The sequence below is a fragment of the Mirounga angustirostris genome, unplaced genomic scaffold, assembly GCF_029215605.1.
Source record: "Mirounga angustirostris isolate CCGP_5_RB_7025 unplaced genomic scaffold, mMirAng1.0.hap1 SCAF_4, whole genome shotgun sequence".
Lineage (NCBI taxonomy): Eukaryota > Metazoa > Chordata > Mammalia > Carnivora > Phocidae > Mirounga > Mirounga angustirostris.
Genome location: NW_026991712.1, coordinates 69,440,464 through 69,455,855, shown reverse-complemented (window position 1 = coordinate 69,455,855; position 15,392 = coordinate 69,440,464). Strand labels below are relative to the sequence as shown.

Here is a 15,392-nt window from a genome sequence, read left to right as displayed (position 1 = left end):
TTGAAATTTGGGGATGTTTTCTCCCCTGTTTGGCCAGTTTCCATCACCATTCATTACATGTTTAGATGATGCAAATTTATTTGGGTGTTAGCCCTCAGTCCCGACATAAATGGAAGATGGCTGTAAAAATATCCATAAGTTCTCAGGCCACAGTTTTCAGTTCCACTGACTAATGGATGAAGTTTTTACCTTGTGCCCACATCACCCTGGGATCTGGGAATATATTAAAAGAGTAAGAAAACACCATCCCTTTTCCTGAGTATTCTTCTCTTCCTGTGGGCAAGCAAGACATAAATGAACAAATCAGAAAAAATAGAAATCAGCAAATAATAGTTAATTGGGGGCAGCAGGGAGGAGAACCACAGTGCGCAGGTGTCTCTGGGACAGACTGAGGAAGAGGCTACCGCTTGGCAAAGGCTTGAAAAGGATGGGGGGACGGAGAGGGTACAGAGGGCAGAAAGCCCTTGAGGGGGCAGGAGGAACAGAACAATGTGGGGATGCACGGGAAGCATGATTGGGGGTTTGCATGGTCTGCATTGCTACCCTTTTTAACAGCAGGGATAGTTAAGAGATTACTGTATGTGTAAATTTGGGCCACGGCCAAATAAGACCCAATTTGTTCATAAACTTCATTTTTTAAGGACTATGAATTCATCCCCTTTTCTGAGCAATAAATTAACATTTTATGAAGATTATGCTGCAGACACAAAATTGAATGCCTCTTTAAACACCATGATCACCAGCAGCGCATCCAATTTGTCATTGCTAAATTGTGTATTAAGCTAAATAGTTGCTCATATGTTTTGGATTTTTTGTTGATAATTATTTTTTTCCTTTCCAGATTTTCCTGCATGGAAACAACTTAAACAGCCTTCACCAGCTAATCCACCCCGAATTTTTGCCCTCTGAATTTGGAGGAACCCTTCCTCCTTATGACATGGGAACTTGGGCCCGGACGTTACTTGGTCCAGACTACAGTGATGAAAATGACTATACTCACACTTCCTACAATGCAATGCACGTGAAACACACATCCTCCAATCTGGAGAGAGAATGCTCCCCCAAGCCGATGAAGAGGTAAGACCTGCATTATCAGAGCCTCCCAGTCAGAGGTGAATAAGCATTTTTGATTTGGGCCTATTGCGGGTTAAGTAATTGAAGACCTTTATGGGCACAGAACTTGAATAAAATAAAATGCAATACATTCTCAGCTGATTTCACTAGAATTGAAAGCAAATGGGGCTTGGCTGGCCCAGAAATCGAGTTGTCCTTGTTGTATTAAGGAAACAATTAAAGGCTGGACCTTGCTCATGTCACAATTACAGTGCACGTCTCTAGGGAGCCTGAGTTAACACACAGAGAATGAAATGTTGGGCCTTTGAGATGGCCTGGATTGAAAAAGCAACCTGCCAGAAAGCATTCCTATCATCCATGCATTTAGAACCATTTATTGAGCATTTAATTGCCTATAGACACTGATGGGCACTGGGAACACGCATATGAATAAGACATCAAAAGAACAGAGAAGCGTGGCCCAGGAAAATCTGTCCAGTAAGACTTTTGTCAACTTGTTTATAAAGCGGGTGACACTGGAGCTAGGCTCTGAAGGATGAAAATCAGCAACCCAGGCTTAAAAAGGAGGAGAAGGCATTCTAGGCAGAGGGGATAGACGGAGGCATAGAGGCATGGAGGCATCAGAGGGATGGGATATTCTGGTGTGGCCAACAGGTGCATGAGGGGTGTGGGTGGGCGTGGACGTGGAATGAAGTTCTAAAGATTGTTGCATCTGGGTGGTGAAGTGTATTGTATACTGGATTTAATAGAGTGCCATGAAAGAGGGATTTTTAAAATCGATGTACAAATAATAGATGAGTGCTTTCTCATTGCAAAAATTAAAACCTTATTTTTAAGGCTATAATCCCCCAATTTCAAACTCAATTCCTCCCAAAGGTAACCACTGTTATGAGACTAAGGTGGACTCTTCTATTCCATTTTCCATATATTACATGCATCTATCCACACCCACAGAAAATATTGAATATTGTATATTAGTTTGCTAGGGCTACTGCAACCATGTACCACAGACTGGGCAGTTTAGACAACAGAAATGTGTTTTCTCACAATTCTGGAGGCTAGAAGTCCAAGATCAAGGTGTTGGCAGGGTTGGTATCTTATGAGACCTCTCTCCTTGGCTTGTAGATGTCTGCCTTCTCCCTGTGTCCTCACATAGACTTCCCTCTGTGTGTCTGTGTCCTAATCCCTTTCTACAATACCAGTCATGTTGGATTAGGACTTACCCTAAAGACTCTTTTACCCTAATTACCTCCTTTGAAGTCTCTATCTTCAAATAGAGTCACCTTCGGAGGTACTGGGGGTTGGGGCTTCAACATATGAATTTGGGGGGGGCAGGGAACAGTTTATCCCAGTAACATATTATTATGTACATCCTTCTATGCCAGTGAATCTAGACACATCTCATGCTTTTAATGCTGCATGGTATTCCAGTAGATGAATATGTCACAGTTTAGCCGTTTCTCTCCTGATGGGTATTTAGCTTATTTCTGAGGTCTTTCTCTATTTCGAATGAAAAGACTCGGTGTAAGTCCTTGATATGCCTCCTTTGTTCTCACAGGAAGTTCCTCAGGTAAACTTGGAGCTTGTAGTCGCTGTGTCAGAGAGTCTGTGCATTTTAAATTTAGCCCACACTGCCAAGTGGCCCTCCAAAATGACCGTTCAGATGGATACTCCCACCAGCATGTGTGAGAATGTCTTCCCCAGACTCTTGAAAAGTACTTGATATTATCAGACTTTAATTCTAATCATCATCCTGATGGCAGGACCGTTCTATGTCATTTTTGTTTTCTCCTCACCAGACATAGTTGAGCAGAGAAATGAGTTCTGGGTTTTATGAGGGTCATGGAATTCGCAGGGAAATGCAGACTCAAAGCCATCAGAAGGTGGATGAGGGCCGTAGCTAATACTGAAACAATGAAGATTGCTATACTGTAGAGGTATTTGGGGAAGGAATAGTGTCACTGTTAGAGTCTCCTATGGATAACTGGGCTTATACTGATGTCCTGAAGCAAGAGAGTGTCCAGGAGGAGGATCTCCACATTTCCTGCTCAGTTGGGAATATCGCGTTCACATGTCTGGTAAAGCCTCTCTGCTGAGACTGGAGCAATCTGGAAATTCATTTATTCCCCAGGTTAACAGCCGACATTCTCTGGGAAGTGTTGGTCACAGGGTTGAGAGCCTGGCTTTGTATCTCTACAGTAAAGGGCCTGACGATCGTCCCACCCAGGTTCTGACCCGCTCTCAGCCCAGGCTCCAGCACAGTAATGATAATGTAACAACTCACATTACTGACACTGCTCTGAGCCCATACCCGCATTAATTCTCTAAATCCTCACCGTAACTGTATGAGAAAGGTTTGATGATTATTCCTAGTTCGCAAGTGAGGAAACTGAGACACAGAGAGGTTAAGCAACTGCTCAAGGTCACACAGCTAGTAAATGGCCAAGCTGGGATTCAGAGTTGGGCAGCCTGGCTCCACACCCTGCATTCCTGTCCTCTATAAGATATGGCACACTGTCTGCTTTTCCTCATACTTTCTAGCCTCACCTCTAGTGCCAGTCTTCTCTCTCTAATCCCTCCACAGGCAGGAACAATGACCCTTCCTGTGGTTTGTCCCTACCTTATCTCTAGAGACTTAGATAAAGTCATCATACCCTCATATTTGTTGGAATGTCCAAAGTCCAGTGGCATAAAGTAGGAATTTGCCACTTTTTCTCCAGATGATCAGTTACAGACTTACATCTCTTTTGGGTGACTAGACATGTCCTGACTCCAAGTTCTGCCTCTGAGTTGACATTGAGGATCAGAGGAGGTGATAGCCTCCGTTATGAGATGGTGAGTTCTGGAGGCTAAAGTCTTCGAATAACATTTATTTGCTTTACACCCTCCTCAAGAATCAAACTCAATGTCCGACACACAGTAGACACACAACAGACACCCTATACATGCTTGCTGCATATGAATGAATTAATGTTGAATGAGCTGCTACCTACAAAACCCACCCTTGGTACAGTTGTCCAATTACTCAGAGCTGATTTCTCCTGGCTTTCATGGATCCTGACTTATAGAATCTTACAGCCTACTAAGGGAGATAAGATTTTCCCACAAATAACTCTAATATAGTGCAGAATGAATGAGGTACTATAAAGGAGGTGTAAGAAGCTGCTGCAATGTTCTAAGGAAACATTCACTAATCTCAACCAGGAAGACTCTTAGAGAAGTCTTCTTGGACAAAGGCAGGTTTTGGAAAAGGTAAGATATTGAAGTCAAAATCCAAGACTATGCCAGAGAAACTAGTAATTGTGTACCTCTCATTACCTTACCAAGGCCATCAAGGTATCCTGCTCATTCTTGCTTTCATTGGCGGTGGCGTCCTTGGGCCGTTGCTTGAGGATTTTACTTATTTATTTATTTTAGCGGGGGAGGGGCAGAGGGAGAGAGAAACTCAAGCAGATTCTGTGCTCCACGCGGAGCCTGATGCAGGGCTCGATCTCACGACCCTGAGATCGTGACCTGAGCCGAAACCAAGAGTGGGCCGCTTAACTGAGTGTGCCACCCAGGTGCACCCCATTTCTTGGGGATTTTAGGCAGCAGCAGGATGGGCCATGAGGAGATTGGTACCACAGTGATGCAGCAAGGAGGGACCACCCCAGCTGTGGGACTGTGCCTGTTGTCAGGTGCTTCACTGATGGACGTCTGTGGTGACTGAGAAAATTACAGGGACAGAACAGCCACCATTCATAGCATCTCTGAGCCTTCAGAACCCATAGGGACATGGGGAAATGGAAAACAGAATTGGAGATCTTAAAGGTCATCTCTTCCAGCTTCCCACCTGAGGTGGTGCCTGTCCTCCAGCCCAGGCTGTCAGCTAGCCTTAGTGTGCATTGTCCAGAAATGGGCAGGCAGCTAACAGGGCAGTGTGTGCCCTGGAGCATGGCTTCAGGAAGTACCATCCTGGGTCTGAGCCAGATGACCTGGGTCTGTCCTGTGGGATACCGTTCCAACTTCCAATGGGTAGACACTGCCCAGAGTCCCAATCCCTCCCACCATAATTCCCACCAGTCTTCAGGTCCATTTAGAGTCAAATGGACTTCTGTGGACTGTCTTTGGAACCTAGTCACTATTTATAATGTGGCCTCTGAGTTCCAAGTGGCTCAGAACAATGCTCTCTGGCATGTGTAGAGTAAAATCCAAGATGTATAAAATTTTCAGTGGATTAGTGGGTCTAACAAGCTCTTTTCTTCTTCCAGATAAATTTGATTCAACCCTTAAGCAGAAAAACTTAAAAAAAAATTATTAGTTTAGCACCTGGATGGCTCAGTCGGTTAAGAGTCTGCCTTTGGCTCAGATCATGATCCCAGGATCCTGGGATCGAGCCCTGCATCGGGCTCCCTGCTCAGCGGGGAGCCTGCTTCTCCCTCTCCCTCTGCCTCTCTCCCCTGCTCATGCCCTCCCTCTCTCTCTGTCAAATAAATAAATAAATCTTTTTAAAAAATATTCGTTTAGATGGAAAATTTTCTAAACAGATTATTTCAATATTGATCGTTTCTTTAATAAAATGATGATTTATGGGCTTTTGAGTGTGTAGCATTCTCTACTCCACTGCTAAATGACCCCGAGTGTTGTATTTTTACCTTCCTGTTCCTGTTTTTTATTTTATAATTTACTCTATTTCCTTGCTTCCGGGCCGTCAGTCGTCACTTTCTGTTTCTGAAACTAGGTATGTCAGAAGCACTCTGTTTCCTTCTATCTAATTTACTGCTGGACTTGTTTTCAGCTTGAAAAGTAGGTAGCCCAACCTAATAAAACTGTCCAACAAATAACAGTAAATAGGCTCCGTAATGGTTATGATGATTTGGGCTGCAAATAAGATAAAACTCCAGCTGGACTGCTTCAAACGATATGGACAATTGATCCTTTCACATAACGAGACGTCACAGAGTGAGGTGACTACAGAATTGCGTGTTCCAGTAGCTCATGGGTGGGGTCCGTGACCCAGGCTCCTACCCCTGGGTCCCACATGATGAAGCCGTCTCAGGCAGGAGTGCACCCCTGATTCACATGGGCAGATATGCCCAAACCAGAGGGGCTTTTTGTCACCTAAGAAGGAGGAGGGGGTGGCTTGAGGTCGGGACCCAGCAGCCTGATGTTTCTGCTTCATGAAGCAAGGGCATGGTCTTTTCATCAGTGCATAGATTTTGTGATATCTCTTTCAATTATTAGGCTTATTAATTACTGCTTATTAATTGCTTTCTGGTTCTAGACTTAATCTCTAAATGGCTATCGATATTATTTAAAAGGTTATACACAGACACAGAGAAACACACTCTCTTGAACTCCTGGAGGACGATTAGTCATTTTTAGAGAAGTTCTACTTAAAAAACACCTATTTGTATATATTATAAATGTGTTCATGTACTCAGACATATATATACTCTATATTGTGTGTGTATATCTATATATAAATATGTATATATATTGAAATATATACAGATACATATACATATACACATATATAGATTTTTTTTAAAGATTACTGGTAATAAACCTCATGCACATTTTATCCCAAGACCTGGATTCCAAGTAAGGAACTGGGGTCTTCCCCCAGAGCTGGAGCTGTCCAAGTGCATATTGCTCTGCAGATCGGGTGGTTTGGAAGAATGCTGCTCAGACCCCGACCTCAAGAAGCACAGGTGTGACCCGGCCCCTGCAGCCTGGGAGGTGACACAGGTGGCCCAGAATGCCTTACCTCCTTACTCTGTTGGTCTCTACTAAGCTTTGTCGTCAGGGCTGCTATCTATCCACCATAGAGTTGATGATCTCAAAGACATAGAAAACTTTCCTGGCGTTTCTGGGTAAAAGTAAGAGGGAACGCTCTGAGAAGCCAGGCTCTCTGCCGAGTGAAGCCACCACTTCGGCCAGCAGGGGGGAAGCTGATTTTCCGAGCCTGGGGCGTGTGGTTGCCCTGGTGGTGGGGCCGGGGGCTGTTCTGAACCACACAGGATTGGCATAGAAAGGCCCCCCCGCCGCCCCAGAGCCAAAAGGCAGGTGGTCTCTGCCAGGGCAGCCAGGGAGAGATAGCTTATATCTTACACCATCCTCTCTTGAGTTGATCTTGAGTGAGTTCCTCTGGCTGTACCATGGCAGCTTCTATTTGCAGGATAAACGTCCTCCATGAAAATTGTATATAAAATACTAAAATTATATATAAACGTGCATTTTATTATTCCCCTTATTATCAGGATTTAGGAAATTTTAGAACCAGAGGAGGGTCTTAAAGTTTACCTAAGCATCATCAGCCTTTCTGCTACCAAGGACCTCTTCTTTTGCCCCCCATGTGGTATATATATAAGTTCTTGAGAGAACATTGCATTTATTAAGTAATGACAAGCTCATGTTGCCATAATGTAATCAGTATTATTTCATAGAATGAGCCTAAGATCTTTAATTTTAATAAAAACCAAGTTACTTACTACTTAATTTAAATTTTAGTCTCCTAGATGGTAAATTCTGTTAAGTTTTGTGGCTTATAAACAATAATGTAAAAATACCTGCTCATCCCCTTGCCCTTTACTGCTTATGTGAAGTCGCTGGGACTAAGGCTCAAGCCTCCTGGCTTTTGGTCTGGGGGTTTTCTATACAGCCATCCAGCTAGCTTCTTCTAGAAGCATAGTGTCTTGCACATGGTAGATGTTCCATACATATTTAATATTCTGTAGCTTGAAAAGTGTAAGTAAATGGTGCACAGACATGCCCCTCCCTTTTTTTTTACTAGTGCTTAGATTTAAAAAAAATACTTTTCTTCTAATTATCATAGTCAAGGTCCTGAGAAGCCTTGCAGGGTAAAAATCTGTATCGCCAAAGATATTTTATCGTAGGAATCTTTCTGTGCACTTGTCTCCCAGAGACCAGGGTAGGTAAACACCACGCCAGCATTCAACATGGAAAATCAGGAAGCCGATTTAAGTTCATGGAGACCCAACTGGTCTGAACCTTGGCTGACAATTTTCATTCTCATTGTTTCCTGGAGGTCACCACCCATGGGCTCAGGTGTACCTATCTGTTTTGATCTGGGCTCAGTCTGCCACACAAGGAAAGGGAGTATTATTTTATCTAAGGTACAAGGTGATCTTGTTGGCTCATGAATTTCCCAAAAGAGATTCATATCTCAGCACTGAAAGAGAAACTCCAAATCTGATGTTAGTGGAACCATGGCTCCTTCTCAGAAGCCCAGAAATTAGGGGTACTTGTTTGGTTCAGTTGGTTAAGCATCTGCCTTCGGCCCATGTCATGATCTTGGTGTCCTGGGATCAAGCCCCACGTCAGGCTCCCAGGTCAGTGGGGAGTCTGCTTCTCCCTCTCCCCCCACCCCGCTCATGCCCTCTCTTTCTCAAATAAACAAATAAAATATTGAAAAAGAAGAAAAAGAAGCAGCAGCTCAGAAATTACCAAAGCAGAATAACATATTTTACTTCCCTTGAGCAGCAGGTGAGCTGCACGGAGTTATCACTACACCCAGCCACCCGGGCCCAGTGGAGCCACTTGGAGGAAAAGCAGAGCCAGAGTGGATGCACAGAGAGTGTTTTAACTTGCTGAGTCCGGGGCGGGGAGCAATGGCCACACCCACCGTGGCCCTGTCTCTCCAAGAGATATTTACTGAGAGCCTCCTCTGTGCTGGCCACGGGCCCCTGTCTTTCAGGGAATCAAAAGACCTCTGTCAGCATAGCACTTCAGTGCAAAAAGTAGCAACATTGCACCCCTCACGCACATGAGCACTATCCTAACAGTTTGGTTATTAATTCTGCACCAGCTTTCTAAGTTGGCCCGACACAGTGATGATTCAGGTGCCTTCACTATGTATTTACATCTAAAGATGTTTGTCTTCAGGCTTTTGGGTTTTGTTTTTTAGCTATGTGATAATAACATTCATAGAGTCAAAACCGTCAATTCTTGAAATTGCCAGAAGTGCCTGCCTTAGTTTTTGGTGTAGCCTGATCATAGACAAGGTTTGGCTAAGTATGTGCAATAACTCCTGTTTTATTTATTTATTAAAACTTCAGCACTTGTCAGAGATCCAGACAAGTATTTATAGAGGAGGAACCCTTAGAAAACCAAGCGACATCTCCGCTTGCACCGGTGAAGAATGGCCCCCAACTTTCAGAGAAACGATCCACCCTGGTTGATACTATATGCTGGGCAATCAGAGGGGCCAGTGCTTTGGGGTCTTGGCCAGCTGCCCTGTGTGGTAGAATTACTTCTGATCTTTTTGACCAAATGCCTCTATCTTTATGTTTCCTAAACACCCTTCCTAGAAGAAGTGAGGAAGATGTCATAGAGACATTATGAGCCATCCGATTTGGAGGAAGGGGAGAAGCTGGGGGAATGCCTGGGTTGAGTTCAGATTTCTGAGCCAGAAGGAAATTTTGGCCCTTGCCTGGGTGGTAAAAGTCAGTTTAACTGTTTTCAGCTGTCAATAGAATAGGCTATGACCTTGGCGATCTTCCAGCATGCAGTCCTCTTTTTATAGGGTGAATGTATGCATTTGCTGGATAACTACTCATTTCCGGCAGAAGTCATACATCATCATGAAATACAACCCATAGGAAAAGAATGAGGGGTGGCAGTGTGGAACAGGAGGACCCTTGTCTTCCAAGCAATCAGGGCAAAAAGGGTCCGTTTTACTGTGTGGCCCAGGAACAGATGTTCCATATGGATGTTATGTTCAATAGAATCACATAATGCATCATTTCTTAATGAATGACCCACAGTCTCCACTGCCCTCTAAGTTGGCTCGTGACTTGTTTCCAGTTCAAACAAGATTGAACTTCTTAATTTTGGGGTGTCCCTCACTCCTACTTAGCCAGCTAAGGTCTGAGACGTCACCACTCCCAGAAGCCAAGAAGACCCCTCGGGTAAGCCGAGAATGCCCAGCATCTTATGTCGGTTATTGGACACTGATGTGTTTCAAGGATGCTCCCCAGAACTTGTAACATTTCTTAAGGAACCAAGAAAAATAGCTGCACAGTCTCCTCACTGCTCGTGCGTCTAGCTGAGATGGGTCTCCTGCTTTTCTACAGCTTTCTTCTCTGTGGCAGAATTGAAGGGGGGCATCTCCTTGCAAGCATACCCTATATAGCCATGTAATATCTGAGTGAAAGAAGATCTATAAAATGAATTTGGTCAATAAGAGAATCAATGGGGCCGCATAAACTGTTGTGTTCAGGGCCATGTTTTCTCTTCTTTTTTAAAGAATGACATGAAAAATCAAGAGATAAAGAGTTCGAAGCTCCTGGCAAAGCAACAGAGTAGGGTTGATTTCAAGGGAAACAATCAGATGTGGTTTAAATGACCGTGTAGTTCCAAGTGCAAACCGTTTGGTTGTTCGCGATGTATGTTCTTGAGATGACTTCCTGTTTATCAGAGCACCACGGTCAGACGCGGCTAGTTGGGAAGGGAGATGTGGTCTGGTTAAGAAAAACAAAGAACGTTTCTTTCTTGTGAACATATTGCTATTGGTAAACAAACGTTTTGCCCGATTCCAATAAAGCTGATGCTGTTTGTGCCCAACGTCCAATAGCCAGCAATGAATCTCGCTTATAAGCTTTGATGATCATATGGATGAAAACAAATATTTGGCATAACACGTGATCAAAATCTCTTTGCAGTGTTGTTCCTAAAACCGATGTGCTGCTTGCATACAGAATTGCAGTGCCTGTTTAGAAACCTAAGGGAAACCTTGTTGTACATATCATTTGGGCTTACGGTGTCCAAACTATAGTGTTTGAGTTTCTGTGTTGAGGCCACAGAAGAGCATTTTTGAGCTTCTAGCCTCTCATTGGAAACTCCGCCATGGTCCCCCTTCAGATGTGGCGGTTGTGTTCCTGTTATTGTGGTGATCTGCCCCGGGGAGCCCCGTTTCACGTTGCTCCACTGCTCTCCAAGATGGGCGTCAGGGGGGCACGCATGCGGCACCGCATCCTAATTATGGTCTGCTTGCTTCAGCTTTGTGACTCTGTGACTTTTGTGGTTGCACTTTTCTTTGACTCTCTATTTGTCCTTTTTTCTCAATCTTCCCTTATCAGAGTAGATGTGGGTTTTGATCACTTTCTTCCTCTGATTTTTCTAGTTACGTGACCTTGGGTAAGTCACGTAACCGCACCAAGTCTTGGCTTCCTCAAGTATAAAGTGGCTCTAACCTCCGGGGTCGCTGTCAGGGTCCAATGGCAGCATTGGGGGAAGTCTGCAAAGCACTGCAGAGGAGCAGGACAATAAGTAGTAGCTTCCTTTCTTCCCCAGCCTTATTCATAGGATTTCCATTTTGTTCAGGGTTTTGATTTCTTTCCCAATGGAAGTTTCCCGCTAACAATGAAAATTCCCAACTCCCTAATAGAGAGGCAAGCAAAAATTAGTGGTAAGGGCTTAGAGGCAGATGTCTTGAATCCCTGGTTAGAAGTCAGACTGCTGTTGGTTATTTCCCTCTTCTTTGCCTTAATTTATGCAGGGAGCCAGTATTGGGCCTTCTGTACCCTTGGAGCCCTGCACCCAGAGGACAGCCAGGCACAGTGAATGCAGGCAATGGGAGGCAAGACCAAGGAGAGGGAGGAATTAGCAACACAGAACCCCCTCCCCCCCCACCTCACCTTCATACAGCCCTGGTTTCCCACTTACCGTCCAGGCAGTCTTTGTCTGCCCTCTCTTGGTCTTTGTTAATCTTCTCCCTCTTCTCCATCCCTCTCATTTAAATTGTTATCCATCTAGTCTTGAGTGTAATCTTTAAAAACGGTAATGATGCCACTCTTTGGCCTGACCTCCCTTTGGTCTTCTGCTTCAGATGAAGGCTGCTCTTCCTTATCGCAAGCCTGGCCACCCTGGCTTCCTGCTCCCAATTCAGTGTGCCAGGCTTCATCCTGCTCCTGAGCCTCCCCTGCCCTGGGATGCTCTTCCCCTCACCAGTGGCCAACTCCTCCTTCATCAGGCCTGGCTTCTCCAATTACTCCCCTGAAAGGAGTTCTTTACCCTCCCTATTCCCATGCGTCCTGCCCTTCCCATCCTGCTAATCTCTACTGCTGAACTGTTTCCTTCTTAACAGGGATCACAATTCCATAATCACATATTTGTTGGTTTTACTTACATATGAAATATCCCTTCTATGTACATTATATACTCTCTGAGGGCAGAGATTGTGCTCTTTCATTCACCAATATATATCCTGTGCGTTATATATTCCCTAGTATGTCATAAATGCTCAGTGTGTATTTTGTGAGGAAGCAAGGAAGGGGAAAAGGAGAGAGTGGGGGAGAAAAAAGAAGAAGGGAAATAAAAAAGAAGGAAGGCAAAAACTACAGGAGGGAAGGAAGGAAGGAAGGAAGGAAACATATGACAGTAAATGCTGTTAGGAGTAGGGTACTTTGTAGAGTGATGAGGAAATTGTTGCCAACCATCCATAATAGAATAAGACAGTGACATGGTCTTTGTGATCAATGTTTGATTAGAATTTAAAATTGTGTCTGAGTTTATCAAAAACCGACTCATTAGTTTTATTATTTCCCCTAGTTTCTAGAATTCTATTAACAATATTTATAATATTTAACTTTTTGAAGACTTTATTCATTCAACAAATATTTACCAAGTGCCTACTAGGATATAGTAGATATAGTATAGGATAAAAGTTAAGAGACCGGAATCTAAAATCAGATTCTAGGGGTTCAAATTAGTAGTCAGGTGACCTGAGCAGCTATCTCTCTATGGCTTTGTTTCCCAATCTCTAAGGGAGGGGGGTAGTCATAGATGTACCTTATTATGGTGCTGTGAGGATTACATGAAGCAAGGGTAAGTCTTAGCTGCTGACGATAGTGTAATTATCTCCTGCTCTGAGTCTATAATCTGTTAAGGGAAAAAGACTTTAAACACGTTACTATACAAAAGCCTGTTTCATTATCACCGTGACAGGTGCTCTGTAAAATTCCAGTGCACCATGAGGGTGCATAATGGGAGTCCCAACCTGTGGTGGGACCATCGTGGTGGTCCAAAAGGGCTTCCCTGAGGAGCTCACACAGAAGCTGAGACTTGAAGGATGAGAAGAAGAGTTCCCCAGGCAAAAGAAGAAGTGATGTGGGAGCAGAAACCTTGCATTTGGAAGGGGTAGGGCCACATGCAGGAACTACAGTGTTCTAACAATTATAAGATGTTTTTTTTCTTACATTAGAAATTTCTGAAATCAGGACATGTTCTATAATTGATGACCCCTCAGACGCAATGAAATACAGCATTTCTTTTTTTTATTTTTAAAAGATTTAAAAGATTTGTTTTTATTTTTGAAAGATTTTAGAAGATTTATTTATTTACTTATTTGAGAGACAGTGAAAGTGAGAGGATCACAGAGGGAGAGGGAGAAGCAGACTCACCACAGAGTGGAGAGCCCAATGTGGGGCTCAATTCCAGGACCCTGAGATCATGACCTAAGCTGAAGGCAAACGCTTAACTGACTGAGCAACCCAGGCACCCCTGAAATACAGAATTTAAAAAATGAACAAACTAACTAAAAAACATCACAGAGGTTGCAGATCAGAAAGTAAGGGGAAGAATGGCTGGGGAGGTACACAGGGCCTGCTGTGCAGGGCCACATAGGTTTTGACTTGGACTTATGAGCAGTGGAGAGTCATAGAAAGATCTTAAGCAAGAAAGTGATATGAATATATTGGGTTTATTAAAAATCTCACTCTGTCTATTGTGAGAAGATTGAGCTGAAGTGGGAGAAAATAAGAGTGGGGGAGATCATCTGGGGCTCCTGAGACAGTGAAGGCAAGAGATGATGGAAACTCAGATTATGGTGGTGGAATGGGGGCAGAGAGAAGACAGACTCAAAACATTTGATGGGTAAAATAAGACTTAACAATCTAGTGGTTGTGGGGAATACATAAAAGAGGTTTCAGGAACAACTGGAGGTCCCTGGCACATGTACCTGGAAGGAGAGCAGTCCCATTTGTCAAGAGGGGCAACTCTGGAGGAGGTGCTGACTGGGGGAGAAGGTTTATGGGTTCAGGTTTGGACATGGTTGGTGTGAAGACTTATGTGATATCCAGTTAGAGTAGTCACATAGGCCATTGCATGGATAGTTCTAAAGCTCAGAAAAGGATTCTGGAATGAACATAAATTAAGGGCTCAAAAGCATAAAGAAAGGAATGCATGCCATAGGAGTGGAGGAGAAGTCCAGAGTGAGCATACAAAGTGGTAGGAGGTAAACCAGATGTATGGTGGCCCCAGAGCCACGGGGATAGAGGGGAGTTTCAAGAAAGGTAGAGTGGTCAACTCAATTGACTGGGCTAGATACCAAGTAAGATGAAGATTGGAAGGTGTCCATTGAGCCTAATAATTAAAGGTCACATTGGTAGCCTTAGCAAGAGCTATAGTGGAGTCACATAGGTGGAGGTGAGATTGCAGCAACCTCAGAAGCAGAGGGGAGGTGAGAATTGGAGACAGAGAATAGAAACAATTATTGTGGGACCGCCTGGGTGGTCCAGTCAGTTAAGCATCTGACTCTTGGTTTCGGCTCATGTCGTGATCTCAGGGTCATGAGATTGAGCCCCACATGGGGCTACGTGCTCAGTGTGGAGTCTGCTTAAGACCTTCTCTCTCTCTCCCTCTGTCCCTGCTCCTCTCTCTCTCTCAAATAAATAAATCTTAAAAAAAAGAAGCAATTATTGTGTAAAGTTGGCTGTGAAGGTAGAGGAGATATTTGTATCTGGAGAAGCATATGAGTGTTTTTACTATAGCTTTTGTTTTATTTTTATTTTCTTCTTCATCATTGCCTTCCTCTTCTCTTCATCCTCTTCTTCCTCTTTTATTGACAATGGGGAGGGGAGGATATTTCAAGGCTAATAGCACAGATCCTGTCAAGAGGGAGAACTTGAAGACATAGGAACATAATTAGTAACACCAAGCAGGTGAGACGGCTTAGGACCCAGAACCTGACTGGAGGAGGTTTCTGTCTCTCGCTGTTAAAGAGGATCCCTCAGCAGTAACCAGACAACTGAATGTGGAGGCCTGAAGCTAGGGGAGCTCAGCTCGCATGGGTCTGTTGGCTACTATTTTCCCCAGGAAGTAGGCAAGTCCTACCAAAGAGATCAAGGTGGTGTGCAGGAGGTGGTTTGGGTAAGGTGACACAGAACTGCATGAACTAAAGTGTGTGGAAAATTGGGGAGGACTTGAATTTGCTTTGAGGGAAACATAGAAGGTGTAAGGCAGTTTTAAGACGGGGAGGGGAGGTGGGAGTGGTGATAATGGGGATGCAGTGACCTCTGACCTCCATACTGCTGGGT

General features: G+C 44.0%; 1 protein-coding gene across 1 annotated transcript in view; it reads left to right on the top strand.

Annotated features, from left to right (window-relative positions):
* CLVS1 (clavesin 1) overlaps nucleotides 1–15,392 on the top strand; it is a 164,345-nt gene that overhangs the window by 134,963 nt on the left and 13,990 nt on the right. The window contains exon 4 of the mRNA XM_045896498.3: nucleotides 842–1,077. Coding sequence (XP_045752454.1) covers nucleotides 842–1,077 — 236 coding nt within the window. The remainder of the gene's footprint in view (nucleotides 1–841; nucleotides 1,078–15,392) is intronic.